At 46.3% G+C, this 20,630-nt stretch overlaps 1 protein-coding gene across 1 annotated transcript in view; it reads left to right on the top strand.

Annotated features, from left to right (window-relative positions):
* Positions 1-12,150, top strand: part of LOC125756349 (U-actitoxin-Avd3g-like) — an 87,056-nt gene extending 74,906 nt beyond the window's left edge. The window contains exon 3 of the mRNA XM_049410972.1: positions 12,046-12,150. Within this exon, the coding sequence (XP_049266929.1) occupies positions 12,046-12,107 (62 nt within the window). The 3' untranslated portion in view covers positions 12,108-12,150. The remainder of the gene's footprint in view (positions 1-12,045) is intronic.
* Positions 12,151-20,630: the final 8,480 nt, after the last annotated feature.

Raw genomic sequence — 20,630 nt, 5'->3', positions numbered from 1 at the left:
GCTGTTAAGCTCTCTTTACCAGATAAGCACGCATAGCGGGGCTTGCCTTAGGAAGAAAAACAGCCATTTTTGTGAATGTTTGTTGCGTTGACGGCATTGAAATATTAGTTTCAATGGGTGGTCACGCACGGAGCGCAGACAGCAACCGGAACCCATGTGGAAATAGTTTACGTGGAGATACATATACAGGAAACCGAGTATTCAATACATAAGGTAGCTCATGGTGAACGAAGAATCTGGGGGGAGTTAGTGAGACTTGTTGACAACTACCCGCATATAGCTGGATATAGCTGGAAATCACGGGACATAGAGCTACTTGGCAAGGGCAAGTACCACGCTGCGAGAATATTTGCAGACTTTCCTGAGTAATGCTTCACTAGAAAGGCAAACGAACACGTTGCTTTGATGAGATTTTTCCTGTGTAATCACATGTTAATATGCAACCCATCTTCCACGTTGCATAGATTTATCAATAATGATACATTTCTAAAATAACGTATAACAAAAATAAAGTTACGAGGAAGAATTATCAGCAATCATTGTCCATCTAGGTGAAAAGGCTTCTGCTTCACAAAACCTACGCGCTGTGTGAGCAGTCATGCTTTCTTTTATGGCGGTAGCAACTAGCGACACTAGGTTCTTAGTGGAGCGCTAATGATTTATCACCAAATGTTGTTGCCTATAAATTAAAAAAAAAAACAAAGAAAATAAAACGTATGAAAGCAAGTGTGATGGGCTGTATATAATATGGGAGCCTAAATTTACCACAGAAATCGGCCATTTAACTGACTGCATATTTAACAAAAATAAATTATGGTATGTTCGGCTGGAAACTACAGAAACGAACGGATGGGTTCCCCCGATGTGACCATCCGAAGTGAACATAGGAAATTGATGCTGAAGGCTACGTTGTACGGAATGGGAGCGTTCCGTAAGCCTCGTCAGGTTGTAAGTTAGGATTATTTGAGGGCGGAATTACACTTTTCGTTTGCCACACCCATGTTCGCCCAAATAAAAAGTTTCGTCTTGAACCCGCCGACTGCCGACTTCTTCAACGTCACGACCACATGAATATATAGTTTGCAGATTACAAGACAACATTTACTCGGTCGAAATCTGAGCACTCATGCAGGCGCTACGGACTCATGGTGTGGACGAAGCACGTAAAGAAATACTGAAATAAATGAAAGGAAACTCCACATATACCAGTAATAATAGCTTAGGTCATACGTGCCAAAACAACGATATGATATGAGGCACACCGTAGCGGAGGCTTCCGGAAATTTTGACCACTTGGTGCTCTTTAACGTGCACTGACATCTGACCGTACATGGGCCTCTGGCATTTCGCCGCCATTTAAATGCGACCGCCGCGGCCGGAAGCGAACTTTGGGTCAGCAGCCTCCACATCCACCACACCCATCGTTAAGGAAAGCGATAAACTTCCAATAAAGAAGGGCATAAGGCACGGAGATACAATCTCGGCAATGCTCGTCGCCACGTGCTTACAGGAGGTTTTAAGAGCCCTGGCTTCGGAACAGTGAGGCATTAGATTTATTGGTGAGAACCTTAGTAGCTTCCGATTCGCTGATGACAATGCCTTGATATTCTCAGGGGAAGACTTGCGAATCATGATTGCCGAATTGAACAGGGAAAGCAGAACGGTAGGTCTTGACATGATATGCAGAAAACTATTCCTAGTGGAAACATTTCGATCATCTATTACAATTATGGACAATTATGATATAATTGTTCCATCGTAATGGTGGATCGTAAGGCTGGTGGTGGCCATGGTTTATGTAAAGTAGGTGTTGTTATGTGCCTGACTGAATCCGCAACAAATAAGGCTTAAGACGTTCACCCACCTCTCTCAGCCATTGGAACCTATGCATGTGCGTGCAGTTGAATGTACTGAACCAGGAATGAAAGAAAACAAGTCACAGCAACAGATCGGCACGGTAAGCGTCATCTCTAGGAAGGGAGCAGCGCCTACGTGTGCGTTTGTTGATGGGATTGACTGACCTGTTTTAGTCCCTGCTCTGGGTAGTCAACTGGACGCAGAGGCAAATGTGGCCATTTGCTCAGAGGAGCATACAACAGCACCAATAAGGCTAGTTGGTTTCGCTGCATATTGCAAAAATTCTGCACACCCATATGAATACACAACGAAAAAAATACGCAAGGTCCAGTGCAGAAAGGACTGCGCTGGTCCTTGTGTAGCTTTTTTGTTGTGTCTTCGTGTGGGGTGCGCAAATTTTCACCCTACAACAGCACCCACCATGTCCACTAGAATATCCGCTGCCATGAAGACATTTCAACATTATTGTGGATTACGGTAGTTGATGACAGACAAATTTTCAATACGGAATGTAATGCTCAGGTCTTGAAAGAGAACAACGCTCTCTTCTCTCTGTTTGGTAGGTAGCGAGGTATTGTAAGTTTCAAAGGAATACGTCTACTTCGCAGAGATAGCAGCCTCAATTATTACCTATGAGGCTGAAGTAACTAGAAGAATGGGATGGAGCGCATTTGGCAAGCATTCTCAGATCGTGAATGGTAGTTTACCACTATCCCTGAAGAGCAATATATGTGACAGCTGCATGTCACCACTACTTACTTGCGGGGCAGAAATCTGGAACCTTACGAAAAGGGCTCAAATCCAATTGAAGATGACGCTGCGAGCCATAGAAAGATAAGTTTTAAACATGACCTGACGGGACAAGAAGCTGCAGAGTGGGTCAGGAAACAAAAACGGGTGTTGAGGCTATTTTGGTCGAAGTCAAGAAGAAGGAATGTACTTGGGGAGGATATCAACGCGAAGGCGAGGCAACCGCTGATCATTAAGAGTAACACGCTAGATTCCACAGGAAGGCAGCAAGTTAGGCGGGCAGTTAGGCGGGCAGACTGTGGCAATAACGTAGAGGCAGCAAGCACAGGACCGAGGTAGTTGGCGAAATATGGGAAAGCACCTCGCCCTGCAGTCTCCGTTGCCTGGTTTCTGCTGCTACTGATGATGATGATGATTGATTTTACGAACATTTAGCGCGCAAGATGTTAGGCTCCTCTGCAGCAACCTTACACTAGCATTCATGACGCATTAGGTCACGTCTTGAGAATGTTTTATCAGCGCTGGTCGTCCCGCCATTAACCATCATATCCAGTCATAATCAGCAGTTCCATCGGAATGCCGCTTAGGTAAATTTCATAGAGAATTTGTAATTATTCAATGAGACCGCAACGGCGTTGGTGCATCAAACGTTGGAGAAGCAGTAACGATCCACAGGTTTGTCGCTTTCAGAATAAGGCCTCATATTACCTAGCGGCAGGGTCCACATTAGAAATCATGCTTCGGGAGTTGGACACTGTCCAGCATATATACGTACCGCTCAAATCCAAAATCCAAAAAGCAGAATTCTCTAACGTAGCTGACTATGTCATCGAGCCTGAAATTCGTATTGGTGATAATACACATATTACCCAGCGGAAATGCTCCCGATAAGATGAAAATGGTGCAGCTTAAAAAAGAAACACCAGGAATGCGCGAACTACCGCTACAGTTACAGCTAAAGCTGGAAGAGCGGCCTTTCTAGCGCACGATGTAAACTATCTTGGGCAACTACAAGTACACTTCCGAGGTAACCACTACGTCATAAATTGTCATAATCTATGCGAAGCAGGGAAGCACCGACTATGCAATTATTCTTCATTCTGCGGAAAAGCGAAGTACCTGCTACACATGTGTACAGTATTACGTGCGCTTTGGTGACGCTGTGGCCGATGACGATGACGAATTATGGGTGAGCCCTTTATAATGGGTGGGAATCGTTAAATCATACACTTGTTACGCACTTCGCATGGTGTGATGCCTTTTCGTTATTTTACTCTTCTGCCACGCAATATCACACGTGCGACCGTGATATCTTGCCCGGCATGACACCTCCGTAGGGTCTTTTTGCGAAGGAATTTCAAGCACCGGCGTGGCTCTGTGGTAGAATACTCGCCTGCCCCACACAATGTCTACGTTCAATTCCCGCTCGATCCTCCAGATTTTTTCTCATTTCGTGCGATAGCGGTAACGGACACCGGCGGCAGTGGTTTACAAATGCTTCACGAAAATCGGCAGTCATTGTCATCACCTTTCGATGTAATTTCAGTGTAAAAATTTTGACAGCGAAAAGCATTTTGAGATGACAGCAACAGGCGCTATTGATGATGCAGCTGTCCCCCGCCGACGCCAATGTCGGCAACCGCATAGGCGTGGTCAGGGTTCTGCATCAGAGGGGGGGGGTGAAAGTTTATCGCAGCACCGCCCCCGTTATTGAGTCATCGTATGGGACAGACTTTGCCCCCCCGCTCTGTGGTGAATAGGCAGGGCGGCCGCGAACACGGGCAGGCGTTCCACGTCTCACTGGCCTCTGCGTCGCTCCACCATGGCACGACATTTGCCAGTCGACATTGTTGCCTTTGTGTCACGCTTATTGCAGAAGATTTATTAGTCCGTCTTACCACAATAGAAGCAGCGTGCGGCGAAGAAACACCGCTGGTGCATGTGGAAGCTGCACTACTCCGGCAATGAGCAGTCACACGCTAACACGAAGCGAAAGGCAAAGAACGTAACTGCGTCTAGGGCGACTCCCCGATGCTAGCGCTGCCAGTGTTTTTCACTTGCATGGAGCAGCTTTAACCATAGCTTCCGAGATTGCTCACCGGCGCAATCTCGGAGGCCATGCTTTAACTGTGTCGTCGCCAAATCGTTCTATAACGGCGCTAGTAAGTGTCATGACGCACTATTTCACTTCGCTGCTCACAGAAGGCGGCACCGCCCCGCCACGGCCAGCCCCGCCAACAAAGAACACCGTGCGAGAGAGGATGTGTGAAAGATATAGCGCGCGCTTGTGGAGGGTCATGCATCTGCCTCGGTAGCTAAGTCGGGAGAGCACCGGGAGCTTATCGTCGCGGACCGAGAGGTCATAGGCTTGATTCCTGGTGGTGGAACGTTTTCTTTGTGATCCGCTCGCGTCCATTTTATTATCGTCATATCCTGACGGAAATACGTCATTGAAGTCTCGGTAGACCCCGGCATAAACACTTTCTTGTTAAAATAACATCTAATATAGAGCGGGATAGGGGCCCAGGCCTCCTGTGTGGCAGTCGAGTATTCTTGATAAGAAGTGCAGTGCCAACATGTGTCAAACGTCATCCACCGTCTTGTGTTACGTCATAGGCAAGCCGCCTATATATACTTCATTGTCTGCTAAATAAAGCATTCTGCGTTGGCTACTGGCCTGGCTGTGTCACTTCGGCGTAAGCTACAACAATGGCTACGAGGGTGGGACTCACAATTTGTGGGCGCTGAATGTAACCACCACCTTCGCCTACCACCACGGAACGTCGGCGGCCATGGCCATAGCCACACTATCAGCGAAGGTCTTAGGCGTTCTTGCGGCACACTGCGCTCCCAGTAAAGTAAATGAGCTGAGTGACCAAGAAGCACTCGCGCTCCTAAATGCCCACTATGCGCCGAAGAGTAACGAAGTTGCCGCAAGTTATAAGTTCTTCACTAGGGACCAAACGGCCACTGACTCTGTCCGAGACTATGTCACTGAGCTCCGCAAACTGGCAGATAAGTGTAACTATGGCACCGGCTTTGACCGTATGTTACGTGGCCGCATCGTTTGTGGCATCCGAAAACGCGCTGTGCTGCAGACGCTGCTCGAAAGAAGTGAGCTCACACTGGCCGAAGCGGTAAACATTGCTATGGCTGCCGAAGCCGCTGCGCAGGAGGTTAGCGCCATGACCAAACCTGATACGGCAGTGGTGTGCAGTTTAGCTGGAAAATCGCGCCATTATCAAACCACCTCCGGAAGTTTTTAGACGGTTTTAAGTTGCGAATCTTGGTGTTTTGCCTCATTGGTGTGCTTCATCATTGGTGCTCTTTTGTAGATGGCTTTGAATCATATGAGCAGTGTTGTTTTATAGTTTGTCATTTTCCATGGCCTTTTCAATTTTCACTGTGGCTTTTCATATGTTTTCCGCGCCATCATAGAGTTGTCGAAAGATAAAATAATAAAGAGGTAAAAGTAGAGGTGCACACCCTGTGATTATGTGACAACAAAAAACGTGGCGCTCGGTAAAAAATGGTGGTTTTTCACAGCTCTGTCCACGGTGCAGTGTTGTAAATGAATCTTGGTGTTGTGCGCATCGTGATAGCGCAGCGTGGCATGCCTATATATGGCTTCGTGAACTGAGAATAAACAGTTGGTAGTCTGCGCTCTCTCCTGTCTCCCTGCTTCATTCCTGCTGGTTGCGCAGCAAGTCGAGTTTACAAGTATGAACCAACCAGTCTGCAAAGAAGTTTTGAAGCTCTGGCGCTGGTGTTCGGAGTCTCAAAGTTTCGAGACTGCCTGTTGGGCCACGAGTTTGTGCTGGTGACGGACCACCAATCACTTGTGGGTCGTCTACGAGAAGATCGACCGGTGCCTCCAATGTCGTCGGCGCGTATCCAGAGGTGGGCTCTGTTCCTAAGTAAATACCGGTACCACATCGAGTACAGGGCCAGGAAGCAAAATGCCAATGCATTCGCACTTAGCCGTTTGCCAGTGCCGACACCAGAGGCTGTTCCCTCGGGAACCTTGCCAGAATACGTGCTGTCCACAGAGAATCTTGACGGTTCGTTCGTGCCAGTGGGTGCTTTGAGGGCACTGACGAGTGCAGACAAAGATCTTTGTGTTGTCCAGAACTTCATGCTTAATGGATGGCCTAAACACCTCTCATCATGTCACAGTCATCTTCAACCTTACTTTCGCTGAAGACTGAAACTGTCGAGAGCAGAAGGTCTGCTCTACTGGGGTCATCGAGTTATCATACCATGCAAGGCGCGGGGGCCCGTACTCTCCGAGCTACACCGGTCACACCAGGGAGCATCTGCGATGAAAAGACTGGATCGGACGCTGTTCTGGTGGCCAGGGTTGGGATGTGAGATCGAAAATCTCGCTCGTTCATGCATGCCATGTGTACAAGCTCAAACAATGCCACATCAGCAGGAGCCTATCAGTTGGCCAGAAACCGGGATGAAGTGGTCACGGCTTCACATTGATTACGCCGGGCCAATAGACGGGCGTATGCTGCTGATAGTCGTCGACTCTCACACGAAGTGGATTGAGGCACTCCCGGTCAGGTCGGCAACCACCGAAGTCACAATAACACGTCTTCGCGAATTATGGGGGGTTTGGCTTGCCGCAATGTGTAGGGTCAGATAACGGGCCCCAGTTTGCAAGTCAGCAGTTTGCCCAGTTCATGACAGACAACAATATTGCTCGTCGCACAGCCTCGCAGCAGTCCGACGACAAGCAAGATCGAAATCTGCAACCGTACTTCTCCAGCGCGTCGCTGACCACGTGGGACCACTGGTGCGGCTGCGCAACGGAATGAAGACGGCCTGCGGCGGGATATAAAAGCCTACCACAATCGGACCCCGGCTCAGTTCGGCAGCTGTGCACTATTCGCAAGCATATAACGTACTGCATTTTGCAGGTAAGAGATTATATGTAAACCGTTAAATTTTCAACGGTGCGTATTTGTGGTGCACGTCTGCCGAACACAGCAAAGTGTTGATTTTATTGCTTTCTTTTTGAAAATGGGGAAGGATGCTGCAACTAAAGACATGAAAGATGGCAGTAAGAGTCACGAAAAAGAATCGACCGACGCAAAAGACATGCGCGAGTTGATAAGGGCATTTGAAAACTTTAAACATGACTTTCGGGCTGAAATTCGCGAGCTGAAAGACAGCGTGTCCTTCTGCACTGATGTCTGTAAAGATGTGAAAGAATTAGCAGATGAAATCATGCAACTGAGAGTAGACGTGAATGATCTAACGCAAAAAAAAACACTGAACTAAAGGAAGAAAGTAGGCTGCTGTCGCAAAGGTGCGAAGATATGGAGCAGTACATGCGCCTTAACAACTTGGAGGTTAAAGGAGTACCGGCCGGTGCTGATCCGGTGACAGTAATACAGAAGATAGGAGAAAGTGTTGGCGAAAAGATATATGTAACTGATATTGACACGTGTCATTGGGTCCGCACCCTGAAGCCTGGAATTCAGAACATTATTGTTCGTTTTGTAAGAAAAGACATGCGCAACGGTTTGTTCGAAAAATGCAGAAAGAAAAGGCTAGACACCACTGCGCTGGGCCACCGGGAAGGAAGGCCAATCTACGTAAACGAGCACCTTACCCAGCGCAATAAAGCATTGCTCTCAGCTACTGTGAAAAGAAAGAAGGACGCTAGGTGGAAATATGTTTGGACTTCCAGTGGACGGGTGTTGGCACGCAGAAATGAGGACTCGCCTGTAGTCCGCATTTCAGATGAGAAAGATCTTGATCATATCAGAGCAGAATCATGAGTGACTCAATTTAGTCATGGATCACGCTTCAAATAACAATCCCGATTACTTTACCACCACTGACTTCAACTTGAGATTTCCATGTTCTGATAAATCATTTGCCGCGTTGCCCATGAATGCAAGAAGTATTAGAAGGAAGGTAGATGACATTAATGTGTTTCTAGAGTCGTTATCTGTTAATTTTGATTTATTGTTATTCTCTGAGACATGGATCACTAAAAATTATAAATTGCCTCACCTACCAGGATATAATTCAAAATATCTATATCGGGTTAATAAGGAAGGGGACGGAGTTGCTATTTATTTTAAGGCAACATACTCTCACGAGGTACTAGAAGAGTATTCTGTTATTAACGACGATATTGAATGCCTAGTAATGTTAATTGAAAAAAAAACTACTGTGGTCATATATAGACCACCCATGGGAAGAAAAAGTCATTTTATGTCCTTCGTTTCAAGTTTTCTATATACTTTACTTTTCAAGTTTTCTCCTAGCTATAAGCTTTTAATTATGGGTGATATCAACATAGATATGATGTCCGATTATACATATGCCAGAGAAATGATGATGTTATTGTCTGCCTACGGATGCACAAACCGCATCAACTCACCCACTAGAATAACTACAACAACTGCTAGTTTGCTCGACATCTGCGCCTCAAATGAAAATGAAAATGGTTGGAAGAGTGGAATTTTCTCACATGATTTAAGCGATCATTTACCTATATTTTGCATTACCTGTTCGGAAAGCGTTTCGCTCAACAAGCCTATACGTTTTAAAAGGCGTATGGATGATGCTGCAAAGAATACTTTCTACGACATTGTAAAAGACATTGATTGGAAAAACGTGTACAAAGAAAAAAACTCCGATACAGCTTATGACTTATTTTTTCGTATATTGAAAGAAAAGTATGATGTGGCATTCCCATTACAGCAGATACAGAACCGTAAGAGTAAAAAGTACCGAAAGCCCTGGATGAATGCAGCGCTTCGAAAACGAATCAAGGACAAAAACTCGTTGTATCATGCGTTTGTTCAATCACGAAAACCAGAACTATTTGTGAAATATAAAAACTACAGAAACAATCTAAACTCGGACCTAAAGAAAGCGAAAAGAGAAATTACCAAAACATTTTTGAGAAAATACTTGACAACCATAAAAAGGTCTGGGAGGTAGTGAACACCCTTGCTGGCAGAAGCAAACAAACAAGTAGTGAGTTCAACATAGCTGCTCCAGATGGTTCAGTTCTATCCGGAAAGGCTTTGGCAGATTGTATGAATGACTTCTTTGTTAACTCTGGTGCCTATGGAGTTGTTAATGAAGACATGCGTGCAGATTCTGCAGTGCATATTGTTAGGACGAAATCATCTGTGTTTTTGCAACCGACTCCGCAGAAGTTACACGGATTCTAAATAAGTTGAAAAACAATGTGGCAGCTGGTGTCGATGATATAGGTCCTATAGAAATTAAACACATATCGCCATTAATATGTGATGCTCTTGTCCACATTTTAAATCTTACTCTTAGTACAGGCATCTTTTCGCAAGCTTTAAAGATAGCAACAGTAACACCCTTATATAAAAGCGGTAGAAGGGATATGCTCACAAATTATCGCCCTGTGTCAGTCCTACCCACCATATCAAAGGTCTTTGAAAGTATCATACATAGTAGACTAATATCTTTCGTAAATAAGCACCACATACTTACCAAAAATCAGTATGGCTTTCAGAAGAACAAAATCAACAGAGCAGGAACTGACTTTTATTGAAGATAAAATATTAACGACTATTGAAAGCAGGAAATATATGCTCGGTTTATTTTTAGACTTCGAAAAGGCGTTTGACTGCATTAATCATGATACATTGCTTAACAAACTTTCAAGGTATGGCATACGGGGGACGCCATTAAGCCTAGTTGAAAATTACTTAAAAAATCGTTTTCAAGTAGTCAAGGTAAATAACACCACTTCTTCCCAACTAATGTTAACACAAGGTGTTCCGCAAGGATCAATTCTAGGGCCCCTTTTATTCTTGCTTTATGTGAACGATTTGGTAAATATCCGTGATTCTCCTGAAATTATTATGCTTGCGGACGACACAAACATATTCTTCGAGTCTAAAGACCTAACAACGCTCGAATCAAATGTAAATTATTACTTATCATCTCTTTCATGCTGGTAAAGGAAAATCGGATGCAGTTAAACGCAAAAGACAACATACATCATTTTCCATGCAGTGCATAAAATGATAAATAGCGAGTTGAAAATTACTTTTGAAGGGGAGTCTATTAGTAGAGTCGCCACGCAAAAATTTCTCGGTATAATATATGAAGAACACCTATCGTGGAATGCACATATCAGTAGCCTAGCAGTCGAACTGGCGAAATGTGTGGGATGTTTATACAGAGCGGCCCCTTTCATCCCTGTGCGCCTAATGATAACTATGTATTATGCGCTGTTTTATTCAAAAGCATGCTATGGAAATTTAGTATGGGGAACGACATCGCAAGGCAATTGCAATAAACTAGTAACTCCACAAAAACGGGTACTACGCTGCTTTGAACACTATAGGGGCAACCCACGGGACCTTAGAACACCACCATTATTTATAAAGTATAATATATTAAGGGCCGACCAAATATTTTATTTTAAATTACTTCAATCACTACATCGTGAAAAGTCATACGTTAATAACAGCAATGATAAATCAACGTACTACTTTAGAGATCAAAAGCGCCACATGCCAATAACGCGGACTAACTATGGAAAGCAATCTCTTAAATATCAAACCATGTCGCTTCTTAATAAATTAGAACGAGATTTGGACTTCAATGTTAGTCCAAACCTTTTTAAGAAACAACTAAAGAGGGTGTTGATCAATAAAGCATTCACTTTCAGGTTATCGCATTAAAATACATATCACTTCCTTTATTGTGTATATATATGCATTTTTCCTTGTGGATAATGACCCACCATGCATTTCTTTAGAAGCACTTGTGCTTTTACGTTTTTTCTTTATTTGTTAGTTAATTATTTTATTTATTTCTATTTTGACAGAAATGCTGTGTTAAACAAAGTATACTTAGCATGTATTTACTCTTTTCACATATTGTTTGTTACTTCAGTGCAAGGGAACCTTTTCTAGTGCTATCCTTCGGTATTCTTCCAAATTCTCAGCGAGCTGTGAACTTATCGAGCTTTTTGTATATCTTTACATGCTAGATTTAAACAATGTTTTCGTGTGTTGCGAAAAGTTTGCTATGTATTTGTTGTTTAATATTTTTGTAAAACGGGTACAGATGCCTTTTGTCAGGTATTGCTATACCTTTAGCTTCTGTGCCTTTCTTGGTGCAATTCAAGAAAAATAAAGAATATGAATCTGAACATAACGCATCTGCGCAGTGCCCCGCACCACCCACAGTCTAACGGCCTTGCGGAACGCGCAGTTCGCACTATCAAGGACGGCCTTGTCAAACATTCGATGGTGAACGACCTCGACGCCAAATTAGCGCGAGTATTACTAGGCTACCGACGCATGCCCCTACCCTGCGGAAAGTCACCTTCGGAACTGCTGCTTAATTATCAAGTTTGTTCACGCTTGGATACATGTGTGCCATCTTTTTTCGGAGTCGTTTCCATCCTTCCAGATTCCAGCCCGGGGACCCGGTGTGGGTGCGCAGCCTTGGACACGGGAGGCGGCGGTGCTTAGGCGTCAACAAAGGCACCGAAGGGTCGCGCCTCGTAACAGTCGGCACACCAGGTGCACTAACCCGGCTTCACTCGGACCAGATTCGCCCGCGGGTGTCTAGGTCACCCGGGACTCCAAGGGCGGAGACTTTTGAATCAGTACCGCCTAGCCCTGACAACGGGGAGCAGCAGGAGTCACCACGAGAGGAGCGGTTAAGCCCGTCAACTCCAGCACGCAAGGACGCTGTTCCCGTTCCTTCTACAACGCCACCAACATCTCTTCCAGCTGTGGGGGCTTCCCAACTCCTCCGGTCTTACAAAGGTCTACCCGACTACGAAGACCGGTGCAAAGACTCAATCTTTAAAATAAAGGGGGAAGTGATAAGAAGTGCAGTGCCAACACGTGTCAAACGCCCAGGCAGCACACGACGTCGGGCCGATATTGGTTTTACGGCGGCTGTGCGCGGCCCCACCTAGGGCCAGCATTGCCAGCCTGGCGCCGATATCGGCGGAGCCGTTGCCTTTTGCCGGCAACATTGGGCCGATTTTGCCGCCTTTCAGCCGATGTCGGTCTTTCACCGGCAACATTGGGCCGCGTTATCCGGCCTTCTGCCGTCTTCCCGCCGATATCGGCTTAGCAAATTTCTTTCACCGGCAACACTGGGCCGAGTTCGCCGGCGTTTTGCTGTTCTTCCGCCGATATTGGCTTAGCCGATGGCTTCCACCGGCAACATTGGGCCGAGTTAGCCGCCGTTTTGCCGTACTTTCGCCGACATCGGCCGAGCCGATGGTTTTCACCGGCAACATAGGGCCGAGCATGCCGTCATTCTGCCGTGCTTCAGCTGACATCGGCGGAGCCGATGGCTTATCGACGATGTTAGAACTTTCTTGTCTCCCTTCAGACAGTTATACATGCCCTGTTGAGAACGTCCTCCTGCGTCGCGGCGCTCCAAAAGTCCTCGTCACCGACAGAGGTACGGCTTTTACGGCAGAGCTAACGCAAACTATCTTGAAATATAGCCACACAAGTCACCGACGGACATCACCCGCAGGCGAATGGCCTCACCGAGCGGCTAAATGAAACCCTCGCCGACATGCTCCCAATGTACTGTACGTCGAACACATGACATGGGACGCCATAATATCTTCCGCACATGACCTGAAGTTAACACGGCAGTGTAAGAAACGGCGCACATATGACGCCGTTAAAACTAGTTCACGGAAGCCCCCCAACGACGCTGGACGCCGTGTTGCCGGCCGTCAGTGACGAGAATAACCTCGACGTTCCGCTCTACCTTTAGCCCGCCGAAGAAGCCCGGCAGCTCGCCCGCCTAGGATACAATCGTAATGCAATAGAACATTAGGCGCTTGAATATTTGTAGCTTAAGCTGTAGAATACCGCTACATGGATTGCTGTACTAGCACAAATAACAAAGTTCAAATATTGTACCGTGCTAATGCCGCACGTACGACTCGGTGCGCGAAGTATCGCCGACTGAATAGCTTGCATTCTCTTATTAGTTTCTGCCATGACAATGACTAACAACTATCATTAGCCTAGTCACTTTTCTACCAAAAAAAAGGTGGTCTTTAGAAGAATAACTGACTGAAATTAGATGGCCCCTTCGTTGACCAGTTGTTCAACGCTATCAAAAATGTTGAAACGTTATAACACATACCATTAACTTCATGCGCCAAATTCGAAGTACTTCTGTGTCGTAAATGTTTTTGCCACTGGTCGGCCGACTTCACTAATGTATCCAGCATCAAAATTCACCCAAACATTCCCGCACGAATGCTTTTAGTGGAAGAAGTTTTATGTGAATGCTAATTCTGTGCATAAATCAAGCCTGTCATCATATTTATAGCGCTATATCCTTTCAGCCGCTGAATGTGTGGCGCCAGCGCTCATACACTACACGGACAGTTTCCGATCTCTGTGTTTACACATATTTACTCACGCGCGTCTTTGGGTGAAGCGTAACAAGCGCATTTGCTTCAGTGACGTCACATAATTTTACTTTATGAAAATAGTAAAAAGCTCAGCAAGGCGTGTTGCTGAGCTAGTTGGTTCATTACTTGAGAAAAATAGGTATGGTGCAAAAAAGACCGGGCGAAGTGAAGACACGTTTTGTCGTTTGAATGTTTACAAATCAACTAGCCCGCTGACCATCTTTAACGAACTGACAAACACGTGTTTGCCACGTGTTTGTCAGTTCGTATTTGCACTTCGTTGCCGTCCATTTTGTGACATACATATCTTTTTCAAGTAAAAATCTCGCTCAACGATTGCTTCCCACGTGGTTTCAGAAACAGTCGCATAAAATTATTATTATGGCACGTGAAATACGATGAAAAATGCGGCTACAACGTGGTGTACGCAAAGTTTTCATGTAGCGACATGTGGCAACAAGTGATGCATTGAAAATTCGACGAACGCCTTTCTCAAACGGCGTGCCCATAGACATGCTGGGGGGATCGCACACCATTGTGGTAGTCTGAGCCGTGCTTTCAAGAAGCGAGAATTCGCATTTTTTTTCGTCTTCTTCAACCTCTACACCCCCCCCCCCTCCCTTGCCTCGTTCAGCGTCATTGTCGCGAAACTCGCTTGACCAGGCAGGGTAGGGTAGCCGTCCAGACGGAGGGACAATCGTAGCTGCGGGAGCAGGTTTTTTTCACTCCGGCCAGCAGAATTCTTCAAGAAGTGCGGTGTGTGGACATGTGTGGTGGAAAGTCAAAATCGTGAACGAGACAGATACGCGGCAGCATTCCGGCATTGTTTTCGGCAGCGAGAAACCAGTGGCCCCCTGCTTCCATGTTGAACTCGCTCACCTCATATAAGGCCGCGTGTTCACTATACTGTTACGTGTCATCAGATTTTTGTTCTCTTCTTATCGCGTATTCTCTATTGACCATCGTGTTTTGTGTATTCTGATATGGTGCGCTTGCATTTTTTATTCGCTCGTGTTTTTAGCGATCCAACGGGCACACGTGAGTGGTTTTTATGCACGATTCCTTTCTGTTACAATCTTACCTTTAGATTGGGAATGCGTGCGTGTCTACCTTGTTTAGATGTAGAGTTCATGGGATCTTGTGGTACCGCTCGCAATGATTCTCGCGTCGCGTGCAGCAGTTTATCCATCTTTTTGGCCCTTAAGATATCACTGAAAAATTGCAATTCCCGCTTAAAGGATAACGCTAATTTAATTGCCAGTCATGTGTTGCGAATGCCTACCGTTCCTTGGTGAACTTAATAAACGTGGGGGGGGGGGCTCTTCTGCTCGTAATTAGCACACGCGTATACACAATCTTCTAGTCTAGTTGCCACTCTTAATCTCGCTTTTTCGGCAAGCCGCCTAGCATTATCTTTTTCTTCGGGTTCGTCTTTAATCCTACTTTAATGCTGCCTTCGTTTACATCTCCAGAATTTTTTTCGTGATTCGGCACCGTCGTTACTGAAAAGCACGATATCGTCCACAAAACGCAAGTAGCTAAGATATTCTTCGTTAAACCTTATTCCTATTTTAGCCCGTTCTAGTTCTTTCAATATTTATAGTGAATGTGCCGCGCATAACGTTGAAGAGACTGTAACTCTTCGCATAGGCGTGCGCACAGTGGGTAAGGGGGGCGGCCGGCCCCCGTAGTCACCTAAGAAGAGGTGGGCGCAAGGTCTGCCAAACACATTGACTTATTAGGGAGGGGGGGGGCGATGAACTTTCGCCCCCCACCCCCTCTGAAAGGGAACTCTGCTCTCGCCTATGATTTTGCGCCTGATCCCATTCTCGATTAGGATTGTCCTGCTTTTTTTGAGGAATACGGTGGCTGTGGGGTTGTTTTAGATGTTGGCTACGGTATCTATAGATGTTTAGATATTCCTTTATGGCATATTTATTCCGGAACTGCTGGCCTGTGTTGATATCTGTGAATAAATTTGTGTTTATCACCTTGCAAATGTGTTGCTCCTTAATTTCTCAGACGCATGCGTAGTTGGTGCAGCAGGCCTTTCATCACTTTAGTTGTGTTAGAGACAATATTGACTTTCGTTCTCGGCCTTGCACGGTTCGACAGAATTGTGGGTCTTAATCGCACACTAAGACATCAGTGGAGCAGTCGTTCTAATTAGGAAGCATTTTTCAAATATGGCACGTCGACGGGGCCGACACCGCGCCAGCATCGGCTAGCATACATAGGCCCAATGACGGCTTGCCATCATCGGCTGAATAACGGCAGGCCCGTCTCGGACCGACGCTGGCTAGCCCACGTCGGCCCGAAGCCGGCAAGCCCGCATCGGCCCGACGTCGGCTAGCCGACGTCGGGCCGATGCGGGTGAAAGTAGCGCGAGCGTGATTTGCCGACGAGGGGCCAATATTGCTGCCGTCATTTGCCGACGTTGGGCCGAGATCGGTCCAATGGCGGCGTGCTGCCTGGGCGTCATCCACCGTCTTGTGTTACGTCATAGGCCAGCCGCCTATATACTTCATCATCATCATCATCATCATTATCATCAGCCTGTCTACACCCACTGCAGGGCAAAGGCCTCTCCCATGTTCCGCCAATCAACCCGAACCTGTGCTTTCTGATGCCACGTTATAACTACAAACTTCTTAATCTCATCTACCCACCTAATTTTCTGTCTCCCCCTCACGCGTTTGCCATCTCTTGGAATCCAGTCAGTTACCCTTAATGACCACCGGTTATCCTGCCGACGTGCTACGTGCCCGGTCCATATCCATTTCTTCTTCTTGAACTATGATATCCTTAACCCCCGTTTGTTCCCTGACCCACTATGCTCCCTTCCTTTCTCTTAAGGTTACACCTATCATCTTTTCCGTCGCTCGCTGCGTCGTCCTCAATTTAAGTTGAACCCTCTTTGTAAGCCTCCATGTTTGTGCTCCGTAGGTAAGTACCGGTATGGTGCAGCTGTTATATACCTTCCTCTTGAGGGATAGTGATAGACTACCATTCATGATTTGAAAATGCTTGCCGAATGAGCCCCATCCCATCTTTATTCTAGTTATTTCACTCTCATAGGGCTGACGCGCTGGAGTTTTGAGTACTGTGGCGGAGCCTGGTGGCGTGCGCCGAAGTTGCTTGGGTAGTCAAAAATGGACGCCGACCGGCGAGTTACGCAGTTCTCAGTTGCTTTAAGCGTTTTGCTTAATTTTGCGCCTAGTTTTCAGGCTCAAAAAGTGCTTAAAACGTACGCAGGAACTTGTCCGCTATGCCTGCAGTCTGACATGTTTGACGAGCGATCCCTGCTTCAACAAACCGTGCCGAAAGCAGGTGGTCTGGGCGACGGCTCTGAGCAGCGCGCGGTCCCGAAGCGCGGTCGCCGCCGTTATTGTTGCGTGGTTAATTGCCTCGAACATGGGGGTAAGGATCCTAATGTGCAGTTTTACTGGTTCCCCTGAAAGCCGTACGAAGTGGAGCGACGGAACCGCTGGATACGTGCCGTCCGACGCGTGAAGTGAGTACGCGAGCAAAACGTGGTTTGCAACGTAACGTGCTGATTACTTTTCGTACGCGCGTGCACGCGTTTATATATGTATATATTCCCTGTGTGCAGTCCAGACGGCATGCCGTGGCTGCCGACGGCGATCACGAGGATATGCAGCCGGCATTTCGTGCGAAACGAGAAAAACGATGCCATGAGTCACCCTGCGTATGTGCCTACGATTTTTCCGGCAGCTTACAGCCGGCTGCTTCCAGCGGCCGGCTGTAAACATTGCGCGCCGTCGCTTCTCGACCGCCACCGCACGCAGACAGAATTTGACGAATTCCCTAGCAGCAAATGTTGAAAATTACGACCGTGCATGGGGAAAAAGTGTGTTTGCGACTGAATGCGGCAGAAAACGGCACACGACGCGAATGCGCTCGTTCGGGCCGCCGACGGCTAGGCTGCGTCACTGGTCCTTTCGTGATTCCGTTTCGTCGCGTAATGCAAATCATGTCGGCTTTCTTAACAGCAATCTTTTCGTTTATGCACTGTCGTTAATCGCGCGAGCATGCCTCGTAAAACTTAACTCGAGTTCAACGTCGTATGAGATTCGCTGCACTTGCGAGTTGCAGCGCGCCGAAATGGTTCCTTCAGTCTCCTGCACGTCGTAAACATACTTGACGTTGACGAGCTTCTTGCGTTTACGCAGATTGCTTGGCCTGAAGAACTCAGCCACGCCAGAAACTGGCCGAGATCCAAAGCGCAGCACAACCGACAGCGGCGGCTCCATTACGCATCTGAGCTTAGTGCTGCATGCGGCCGCCTGTCTGACTACTCGAAACCAAAGAACTTGTCGTAGGGGGTGCTTTTTAGCACCGTTTTCGCAGCGCCGCCTGGGCAGCCAGTCAGGCCTATGGTTCGGCTCTGCGGTTACTACCTGTCCTAAGTAGACGTACTCCTTTACAACTTCCAGTGTCTCGCCACCTATCGCAAAGCGCTGTTCTCTGCCAAGATTGTTCCGCATTACTTTAGTTTTATGCATATTAATTTTCAGACCTACTCTTCTACTTTCGGTATCCAGTTCAGTAATCATGAGCTGTAATTCGTCTCCCGCGTTACTCATCAATGCAATGTCATCAGCGAATCGCAGGTTACTGAGATACTCTCCACTAACTCTTACCCCTAATTCTTCCCAATCTAGGGCCCTGAAAACATCCTGTAAACACGCGGTGAATAGCATTGGAGAGATCGTGTCTCCCTGCCGTACGCCCTTCTTTATTGGGAATCTGTCACTTTCTTCATGAAGGACTATAGTGGTTGTGGATGCGCTGTAGATTTCTTCCATTATGTTTTTATAGGCTTCGTCGATGCCCTGATTCCGCAGTGCCTGCATGACTACTGATGTCTCTACCGAATCAAATGCCTTCTCGTAATCTATGAAGGCTATGTATAGGGGTTGGTTGTATTCCGCGCATTTCTCTATCACATGATTGCTAGTATGAATATGGTCTATTGTTGAGAAGCCTGTACGAAATCCTGCCTGGTCCCTTGGTTGATTGAACTCTAATGTCGTGTTATTTCTGTTAGCAATTACTTTTGTAAATAGCTTGTAGACAACGGACAGTAAGCTGATGGGCCTGTAATTTTTCAGGTTCTTGACGTCCCCTTTCTTATGGATCAAGATGATGTTGGCATTCTTCCAAGATTAAAGTATCCTCCCCGTCGAGAGACACTTCGTATACAGGGTGGCCAGTTTTTCTAACATAATCTCCCCACCGTCTTTCAACAGGTCTGATGTTACCTGATCCTCACCAGCGGCTTTGCCTGTTTGCATTCCCTTTAGGGCTTTATTTACTTCTGTCAATACTGGTGGGGTGTCAGATTCATCTGCGATATTATTGCTTCTTACGTTCTCATCCTGACTGTTTTGGCTGCTGTACAGACCTCTGTAGAACTCTTCCGCTACCTCAACTATTCTATCCGTATTGGTTGTGACCTTGACTTCCTTGTCCCTTAATGCATACATCTGATTTTTTTCCTATGCACAGTTTTGTCTTCGTAGCTTTGAGGCTTCTTCCGTTCTTTAGAGCATGCTCAATTCTCTCCATATTATACGTTCTTATGTCGGCTACTTTACGCCTATTGATTAACATTGAAAGCTCCGCCAGCTCTATTTTGTCTGTTGCATTTGAGGCTTTCATTGCTTGACGTTTCTTAATGAGGTTTTTCGTCTCTTGGGATAGCTTGTCAGTATCCTGCCTAACGACTGTACCCCCGTCTTCCACTGCACACACCTTAATGATACTAGTCAGATTATCATTCATTGCGTCAACGCTAAGGTAGGTTTCCTCGGTTAAAGCCGCGTACCTATTCTGAAGTGCAACTCTGAATTCCTGTACTTTCCCTCGCAGAGCTAGTTCATCAATCGGCTCCTTGCGTATCAGTTTCTGCCGTTCCTTCCTCACGTCTAGTTGAAATCTACATCTTACCATTCTATGGTCACTGCATCGGATCTTGTTAACTACTTCCACATCCTGTACAATGCCCGAGTGGTCGCACATTATGAAGTCTTTTCATTTTTAGTTTCGCAATTAGGACTCCTGCACGTCCACTTACGAGTAGACCGTTTTCTGTAGAAGGTATTCAAGATCAGTAAATTATTGCGTTCTGCGAACTCTACTAGTAACTCCCCTCTGGCATTTCGCCCCTCTGATACTCCCCTCTGATAACTCCCCTGTGATATATACTTCATTGTCTGCTAAATAAAGCATTCTGCGTTGGTTACTGGCCTGGGTCTGTCACTTTGGCATAAGCTACAATAAGTCTACCCAATGTTTACGGTGGTGCTTGATACTCATTCGTAAAAAGACCCTATACAAGCATAATCTGAGCCAAGCAATCCCGTTAACAGATGTTATATAACATATTAGAGGAGTAAGATAACAACCAAGGGTGCTATGCAGGATGGCCCGCGTTTCGCGAAACTCCGAATCTTTACGAACTCTGGCAACACCCGCTTTTGAACGATCTAACAGTGCGAAACGGTAAAATGCATCCCTCAGCGCGCGGCATGAATTAGGACACTCTAATTAAAACCAAGCTAATTAG

The sequence above is a fragment of the Rhipicephalus sanguineus genome, chromosome 11 (assembly GCF_013339695.2).
Source record: "Rhipicephalus sanguineus isolate Rsan-2018 chromosome 11, BIME_Rsan_1.4, whole genome shotgun sequence".
NCBI lineage: Eukaryota > Metazoa > Arthropoda > Arachnida > Ixodida > Ixodidae > Rhipicephalus > Rhipicephalus sanguineus.
This window is presented reverse-complemented; position numbering and strand designations above follow the sequence as displayed.